The 9,000-nt window shown below is 50.5% G+C and overlaps 1 protein-coding gene across 1 annotated transcript; it reads right to left on the bottom strand.

Moving 5' to 3' along the window:
• Nucleotides 1-398: 398 nt before the first annotated feature.
• Nucleotides 399-5,406, bottom strand: CIMIP2C (ciliary microtubule inner protein 2C). Its single transcript, XM_005146463.2, has 3 exons — nucleotides 5,272-5,406; nucleotides 4,181-4,293; nucleotides 399-543 (listed from the first exon to the last, which is right to left on the bottom strand). Exons 1-3 carry the CDS (start codon nucleotides 5,404-5,406, stop codon nucleotides 399-401), a joined length of 393 nt encoding a protein of 130 aa, XP_005146520.2.
• Nucleotides 5,407-9,000: the final 3,594 nt, after the last annotated feature.

Below are 9,000 nucleotides of genomic sequence, written 5' to 3'. Positions count from 1 at the left end.
AACCATTGACCTAGTCTGAGACTAAGACTGGATTTAGCTGTACCTAAAGCAAGGGGATCTGCTCTGAACCTCATGATCAGTGGGAGGGTCTTCCCTACCCTTTTGCATCTCTGGTCTTTGTGTAAATCATTATAGCTTGATTCTAACTTGATTTTCCTCTGTATGTTCCATCCACATAGTAAGTAATAGAGTGAACCTTGCTATCGGACTTTGTTAGGCCACTATTTAGAAATTCATATTAAAACTACTTTTGCTAATAACTTTGATGGTGATTCTTTAGGTGATGCTAAACTCATTCATGACACTGAGACAGCAAGTTCTTTCTCCTTTATTTTGCCATTATTTCTCTCCCAGCTGGAAAATGAGGTTTCCACCAGGGGCAGGCTGGATGCCACTGCTTAGGCTCGGTACTCGAAATAAGCATTCCGGTTCTGTCTCTCCTCGGTGCTGATTCTCTTCCCTGAGGGGAAAGTCTGGTAGGTTCGAACGTTCAGAGGTGACACTCGCCTCAAATGCCAGTGGGTCTTTGCGCTGAGCAGTGGGCTGGGGAGCAGCAGAACACCAAGAATAGTTACAGATGCAGAGGTGCAGGCAGAGCTCAGTCCTAGGGGTGTGTTTGAGGGCACTGGGGTACCCACAGAGCAGCACTGCTCACCCCAGTAGAGCTGCAGAAGCAGGCGAGCTTGCTGCATTGTCCCACTAAAAGAAGTTGGATTCCCCAGTGTTGGACACTGTTAAGATTCAGCTGGACATGGTGCTGGAGCATCTAGTCTAGGTTGTGCTTTGCCTAGAAAGATTGGACCAGATGATCTTTGAAGTCTCTTCCAACCTGGGATTATAGGATTCAAGGATTCTAATATTCCTGAGGTCTGCACATCACCCAAAGCCTTGATGTCCCCAATTGCATCAGCACAGGTATTGCTTACTGTTAGGCACAAGGAAAACAAAGGCAGAATTGGGAGATTTTGCCTATGCCACATTCAGAACTGATGCTTCAAGGCCAAGCTGTGCTCTCTTGTTTGCAAACACCCCTGACCTCCAGGCCACAAATACTAATGTACAAACAGCTCTGCTTATTGACATTACCCACATGGGTTCAGTCACATATCTGCATCAGGAGGGACCATAGGGATGGGTAAGTGTTTGAAGGGATAGAGGTAAAATAGAGATCGCTTTCAACACCAGCACCACTTGTGCTGCTTTGGGGTCACGTTGCCTGTCCCTCCAGGAGCTGGTCAAAGTAAAATCATTTCTGTTGTCATGGGCTGGGAACAGCAAGCTCCTCAGCAGCAAGGAGCAGAGGTACATAGCAGCTAGTCAGGGTTAGGAGTAGGTCTGGAGATGGTGGCTAGGGCAGCCCAAGGCCACCTGGCATCGAGGTACATCTGGGATCAAGCTCAAAGCCTGGTCCATGTTGGAGTGGAGGAGGTCCAAGACTGGACGCTGAGCCAGCTGTGGCACAGCTGCAAAGGCGGGGGCTGGTGACTCTGCGGCTTGAAAGCAGATCCCAAAGGAAAGGAGGTGCTGGCATCACCTCCAGCTTTGCTCACAACAGCTCATATCAGCACCAACGCTGACCTTGGCCTCTGCCAGCTAAATTCCTGTAAGAGGGATGCGCTCATGTCCCTGACACCATCTGTTTCATTTCATCCAGTTTCATCTATCCTTCTCATCCTACACATTACTCTGCCTTCCCATGAAACCTGGCCTCTGTGAAGGACGATCTCCCGCTCCGCTGTTTGTATTAGATGGGCAGTGAAGGTGTGATAAGAAACCACAAGCCAGCTAGGACAGCCACAGCACACATCTTAAATGAAGTACTCCATCCCCATCAATGAACTTATCTTTTAAACAGCTTCAGAGAGCTCCACACACAAAGTTTTGCACATACTCAGGTTTCCAGATCTGTCCATAGCCAACCTCACTGCTGTGCTTGCAGCACCACCATCACTTCCCATCTCTGGGCAAGGGGGATCCAGCCACCTCCTGGGCTGTGCAAGCAGGACAGCAGCCAGAGAGGCAGAGGCATAGTCCAGCTGCCCCAGTTGGTGTCTGCAGTGCACTGGTGCAGGCTGCCCAGGGAAGCTGTGGCTGCCCCATCCCTGGCAGTGTTCAAGGCCAGGTTGGATGGGGCTTATAGCACCTGGTCTAGTGGAAGGTGTCCCTGCCTATGGCAGGGGGTTGGAACTGGATGAGCTTTGAGGTCCCTTTCAATCCAAACCATTCTGTGGTTCTATGTACAAAGACAGGGAGAGAGCTGGGTTGTCCAGCCTCAAAAGAAAAAGGCAAAGGGGGATCTTATTATTGTATACAGCTACCTTATGGCAGGTAGCAGAGGTGAGACCATCTAGAAGATGTAGACATGTAAGAAACTGGAGGATGCACCTTGAATTTCGAGGTGCACAGCTGACAGGAGCAGCGATGACACAAGCTACAACACAGGCAGGTCCAGCCAGATACAAGGGAAATATTTGATCTGGAGACCTCTACAGACAACAGAAGGGTTTGAGGGTTTTTTGTCGTCAGATTTTACGCTCCTGTTGAGGCACAGGAATGCAGCACTAGAGGGCACCCACGGATTTGTGCTGGCGCTGGGTCTAGCTGCTTCTCACCCCAGCTCAACTCTTGGCATCGCAGGTGCCTTTTCAGCCCATTTCAGGTCCAGGGTAACCACCCCAGGGGGCCGTTATGGTGCTCAGAGCTCAAGGCAAGAGGGAACCTGGGATACCAGTGGAGAGCAATACACTCAGCTCCTCTGGAGTTGAGCAGAGCAGTGGGGGCTGCCAGTGCCATGGGTGTCCACTCAAAAGGGTGGTGGGACACGATGCTGGGCTGTGCCACAGGCCACAACAGCCAGTAATGCACAGCCCATGGTTGTGAACTTAGACAGTCTCAGTTAAGTTTGCCCACTGGGGAGATGCAAAGTCTCTCTGCAGGAGTTTGGCCCCTGAATTTGGGCTGGGTCTGCACTGCTCCACATCCCCACAAAACTTCCTTTCCCTTTATTCTTAATAAAAATTATTTATGACTATTTCATAGAACCACAGAATGGTTTGGGTTGGAAAGGACCTGAAAATTATCCAGTTCCACCCCCTCGCCATGGTCAGGGACACCTCACACTAGAACGTGTCACCCAAGGGTCTATCAAATCTGGCTGTGAATACTGCCAGGGATGGAATATTTACCACTTATTTTTGCAACCTGTTCCAGTGTCTCACCACCCTCACAGTAAAGGACTTCTTCCTTTTATCTAACCTGAACTTCCCCTGTTTCAGTTTATTTCTATCTCCACTATGTGGTGAAAAATATCCAGCTCCCTAACCCACATTCCAGCAGTGCTCTGTCTACTTCTGTCCACCCCTGTGCCCCAGAGATGCTGAGAAGCAACTTAGCATGGTCCAATCTGCAGCACCCACCCTGACATCTCAGGGCAGAGAAGATGCCCTATGACTCTCAGTGAGGTATCTGGGGACTGCTCAGAGCCACCACAGCTCTTCTGCGAGGAACAAACATGGAGATCCAGGAGGGATAAGGAATACAGGGGAGCTCTGCTCAGTAATGTCTTCTTTTCGCCTTTCAGTTCCTATATCCTCCTCCCCTCTCCAGGGCCCCATATTGTGGAGGCACATAGCAGAGGATTGGATCCACCAGTTCGGAGGAGAGGAACCCCAGCACTGCCCATACCCAGCTATGGGGAGGCAGGAGGCAGCTATGGGATGGGGTTGGGTTTACCCCATCAATTCATAGCCATAGTGACCTGGAGACCTCGCTTATTTGTGATGGCTTGGGTGGCCAGTGGGCAGCCCAGGGGACTCACCTCTGGCCAGCTCACATGTTTGTTTGCTAAAGAGCTTTGTGAGGGCTTTGAAATGAATAACAAACACACAGCCAGGAGGTTGCTTGCTTAAAAAAAACCAACCCAAAACAACACAAACCAAATGGGATTTCTAAACTGAGAAAAAAACCTCAAAACCTGGCACTCTGCCCACCTACTCTTTCCTTTCAGGTTAATCTGGTTTCTTCTGCTCTCATTTTTGTTAGGAAGGAAGGTTTGGGTGAAGAAGAGGAGGATCAGTGCAAGGCTGGCTCTCCCCAAGACCTCTCTGGTTTAGTCCCACTAGCCCTGGGAAGTGGGTACCACCACATCCCAGGGACTATCTGCAGTGACATTGGTACTCACATGTCAAGTGGATGTGGGTATCTCTCCTTTTCCTTCACGGGCAGCACAAAGAAGGGATGGATGTACAGCATCCCGCTCCTGTCCCGGTAAAAATCACGGTGCTGCTGGGCCAGCTGCAGATCAAGGCAAACAGCTGGGAATTTCAGCTGAGTTCAGTGCCCCACGTCTTCTTTGCACCAGAATGCTGCAGGGGTTACTATTGCAAAGCACATGTGGTCATCCCCTCCCTGCTCTACCCATACAGAAATGCCAGTCACAGTCATGCTCCTAAGATGCCTTGCCTCAGACCCTCAGGCAAATTAACAAGCAGCATCTGTGCTTAATCTGTGTTAATTTGGCATCTTGGCTTGTGTTGCTTGTAAGGTATTTGTATCGCATCGTAAGTTGTGAGCAAGACACAGGCCAAGGCATGGGTCAAGTGTGGTGCCTGCAGCAGGGACTCCTGCAGCCGGATGCTCAAGTGTGGAGTTATTTCAGGGCAGGTCTCTGTCTGCAGCTCTGTCACATTCAAGACCCTCCCCCTGTGCTGTGCCCTCTGTTACACCAGCCCTGGAGACAGTGGGTCTGTAAGGGGCAGACCTGGCTGCTGCCTGTGCATGGGCCTCAGGCACAGCAAGAGAGCCTTGCTGTGTGCGTGCAGCAGAATCATGGAATAGTGAGGGTTGGAAAGGACCTTAGGATCATTCAGTTCCAAACCCCCTGCCATGGGCAGGGACACCTCACACTAGACTATGTTGCCCAAGACTGTCCAACCTGAACACTTCCAGGGATGGAGCATTCACAGCTTCCTCCTGTATGAAGACAGGCTGAGAAAATTGGGGCTGTTCAGCCTGGAGAAGAGAAGGCTGCGTAGAGACCTCATAGCAGCCTTCCAGTATCTGAAGGGGGCCTATAGGGATGCTGGTGAGGGACTATTCATTAGGGACTGTAGTGATAGGACAAAGGGTAACGGGTTAAAACTTAGACAGGGGAAGTTTAGGTTGGATATAAGGAGGAAGTTCTTTACTGTGAGGGAATGGTCATCAACCTCCAGCCCCCAGCACAAGCCTGTGGCCATCCTGCTTCCACTCCACAGGCCCCCATGTCCTCACCTGGTAAAACCTGCTCAGCTCCTGGGATCGGCCACCATCCAGCTTGAAGGAGGTCTGCAGTGGGATGTGTGGGTAGACATCCTGGTCCTCTGCTTGGCATGTTGTCACCATTCGGAGACCCGGGGGGTATCTCATGGTGGCTTTCCCACAGGTGTTTCTGAAGGAAAATTATGGGTTTGGAATATGCCTTCAATACTTGCATGGAAAATGTGGTTAAGAAGAGCCATGCTGAGCTCCCTTCTCCTCTATGGCTCTGTAAAATGCCCATGGGGGGCAGCACCCATCTCTCTAGTCTAGGTGATGTTTTGCCAAGAAAGGTTGGGCCAGAATGATCCTTGAGGTCCAACCTGGTATCCATGATTCACTTTAGCAACCCCAACTTGATGCCCAGCATTGCATCTGAGGATAAACTGCTGCTCAAGGGGTTATGGTGGTGGAGGGAACACTGCCTTCATGACCCAGGAAATGTTTTCATTTTCATTTTTAAGCCCCATTCCTTGCATTTTAGAGGTGCTGCTGCTTGTAGAGCAGGGCTCACCATATCCTTGCCTGGCTGTGCACTGAGGAATAGGAAAGGGGAGCAGCTGGTCCCTCTCCTGGCAGAAAACGTGTGAGAACGAATGGGATCCCTCTATTCCAAGCACACAGCCCCCAGCATCCAGGAAAGGTCAGCATCCATTCTGGCCAGATGTCTCCTGATGGCCTCATGTCCCCAAAAACTTGGGGTTTTGGGCTGAGGACATGGTACCAAGCTCAGCTCATTCCTCCCGGACAGCTTGCAGAGGGTTCAGGGCTAGATGGGGAGATGCTGCAGAGCATCTTGGGGGACCAAGATGGGGCTGTTGTCTCCTGGGACAGTCCCAGATGCTGCATAATGCTCCCACAAAGAAATCAGGAGCTCCCTTCAAGGAGGGAACAGCCTCACAGGTGCCCCCTTTCCAAAACATGATGCTGGGCTGGGAATTCACCAGGATATGGCACTGGCTGGCCTGGAGAGCTGGGGAGAGCTGCACAGACCCGTTGTTAATACTTCATCTGCCCCACAGATGGAAGTTCCCTTAGTTGTTTGCATATTCAGAGCTAAAAATCCATTTATCCCTAACAAGGCAGGGTAAAACAATAAGCTGCATTTTCCACTTCAGCCATCCCTGAAAGCTTGTAGGACTCCCAGTGTGTTCCCAGAATGTGGAAATATGTCATTATTCTCCCTTCAGCTCCTCACAATTGCTGCAAGCAATTGGCTTTCCTACACAGCACAATGTGCTGAGGTACTGCTATGTTTCATGGGAGCCAGTGGAAACTGCTTCTCAGCCAGACAAGCTCACCCAAGGCATACTGGAGTTAATTTTGCTGCAGCCTGAGATGCTCTGCCTATAACCTGAAACCAGCAGTTCAGCTGGTGCAGGAAGCCTTGGCTCAGGTGTAGAGCTGTACTGCTCTGCGAAAGCCAGGAGAAGAAAAAGAATCTTTAAGGGAAAAAGGAGGAAACACAGCCCTTTCCCCTTGCTGCCAGGGCAGAGAAAATAGAGCTGCTGAAAAATGGAGATAACTGAAGGCAAAAATCAAGGACAAGCTTAACTAGTGCATCCCCTGATCAATGAGACCCTGGAGCTCAGAGTCCTGTGCCTTGTGCCCCTGAACCCAAGGGACAAGACAAGGGGGAATGGTTTTAACCTGACAGAGGGGAGATTGAGATGAGCTCTTAGGCAGAAGTTGTTCCCTGTGAGGCTGCTGAGGCCCTGGCACAGGTTGCCCAGAGAAGCTGTGGCTGCCCCATCCCTGGCAGTGTTCAAGGCCAGGTTGGACACAGGGGCTTGGAGCAACCTGGTCTAGTGGAAGGTGTCCCTGCCTGTGGCAGGGGTTAGAACTGGATGAGCTTTAATAGCCCTTCCAACCCAAACCATTTTGTGATTCTACACTTCTAGGGCAAACACAGCACAAAACCCCTTCCAGCTTTCCCAAGGAAGTCCACTGTAGGTGGGGTTTTCTGTCTCATGCTGCCCAGTTCCCATGGTGTAGCTTCAACCAGGAATGATGATTTGTACACTACAAACTTTGGTCATATTTGAGCAAGATTCTATACTAGGGATTTGCTCATTTACGATTTTCCACAAGATAAGGCTGTTAATCTTGATCTCTCTGTTAAATGGATTTTGCTTGCCATAGCCACTGCCACAATAATGCCATCAGTGGTGAGATCCAACAGGCTACAGCTCGCCAAAGCTAATCCTAATCCTCAGCATGTTTATATACCTTGTACCTGCTCTTGACTGAAGACACACTTGTTCACCAGTTTATAGGATGAGAGAGCCATGCCAGCCTGTCCCCTTTGCTCAGAGCTCTGATTTAACAGCCAAATAATGATGATTTCTCTCATCTGAGCCTCTTGAAACACAGAGGGGAAGATGTGCAGGTGGTGACAGCAGCACTGTTCACCTCTGCTGCTATCAATAGGCCACAAATCCAAAGTCCAGCAGTAAATAAAGACACTGAATATGTGTGCCCTGCTGCCTGCCACACTGCACATTGCTGGGAATACTTGTGTCAACCCATACAGGTGCCAACGATGTGGGGTGTGATTTCAGGGTCCAAGCACCCATGCAGCCAGGCAGAGTAGAGCCCAGCACTCATGCATCAGGCCCCACAGCTTGGGGCATTTTGGCATTCCACCCTACAGTGTGCCTGCAGTTTGCCATTTGCCAGAGCAGCTGAAAAAGAGAGAAGGTGTGAGATCTGGCAGCAAAGCTGCCAGTGGTTAAAGTGGTGAGAGTCCTTCAGACGGGAACCCAACCCCAGAGTGCTGGATGGCTGCAAATGATGCCCTCAGACACCAGAGGAAAAAATTATACCTATATCTAAGTATATGGATATGTAAATATACATATAAACATTAAACTGTGTAACTCCTACAAGCACAGATCTGCCTGTAAGGGAGAAATGTACTCCAGCAGTTTGGAGAGCAGCAGCAAGAGGGATGGATGCAAGCCACAACGTAACCCCGTCAGCAAGGAGCCATGGGTGCACCTCCTGGGTGCACAGGACATCCAGCTTTAGCACCCAGGCTGGATTTATATCAGGGGAAAGCTGCTGGGACAGGTTTGTCCACTCAGGGCAAGGGCTGCCCCAGGCAAGGGCATTGCCTGGCAGTCAGGAGCAGCCCTGGCTGCAGCATCAGTCTTTGCTTACATGAAACAAAAAGGAGACGTGAAAGAAAACAAGAGAAGGGCAGAGAAAGTATGCAATGATGGCAAGGAGCTGGGGAAACTGCGTCAGCTGAGAGGGCAGAGGGAGGACGAGCTGAAACACAGCAGAGCTCTTCTGGATGAGAGACATTTGGGGTCTCTCATTGCACAGGAAAAGCATTTCCATAGGCTGCATGTGTTATCACTGCCCTCATGTCATATGCATGAAGGGGTAAGAAAATGCTTTGCTCTGTCCCACTACAGTCACCAATACAAAAGACAACCCCTGACCCGTCTAAAACCGCCTGAGGAAACACATACAGACATGGGGTTGCAGGGCCAGAGCAGTCAGGAGATGGAGTGTCTGCAGTGCCTGCACCCTGCAGCCTGGGTTAAAAGCTGTATTGGAATAGGAAGGGTACAGGGTGCCTGGGGTATGGTGGGGGGCCTCGGGTGCCAGTCTGGCCATACTCAGCCCTTACCTGCTGCCAGCTGTGCCTGGGATACAGAGCATCCCTGTGCTACAGCTGCCCCCAGAACCATCACA

This window comes from Melopsittacus undulatus, chromosome 3 (assembly GCF_012275295.1).
Source record: "Melopsittacus undulatus isolate bMelUnd1 chromosome 3, bMelUnd1.mat.Z, whole genome shotgun sequence".
Lineage (NCBI taxonomy): Eukaryota > Metazoa > Chordata > Aves > Psittaciformes > Psittaculidae > Melopsittacus > Melopsittacus undulatus.
Note: the sequence above shows the minus strand (reverse complement) of the source record. Positions and strands in the feature narration are given on the sequence as shown.

What these genes read in the sequence shown, in the direction of transcription:
- CIMIP2C (XM_005146463.2), bottom strand. Translation starts at nt 5,406, where the DNA reads ATGAGATACCCCCCGGGTCTCCGAATGGTGACAACATGCCAAGCAGAG. An exon ending in AGCTGAGCAGGTTTTACCAG is followed by an intron (nt 4,294 to 5,271) that starts GTGAGGACATGG and finishes CTTGATCTGCAG; the next exon opens with CTGGCCCAGCAGCACCGTGA. An exon ending in TACCCACATCCACTTGACAT is followed by an intron (nt 544 to 4,180) that starts GTGAGTACCAAT and finishes GCTGCTCCCCAG; the next exon opens with CCCACTGCTCAGCGCAAAGA.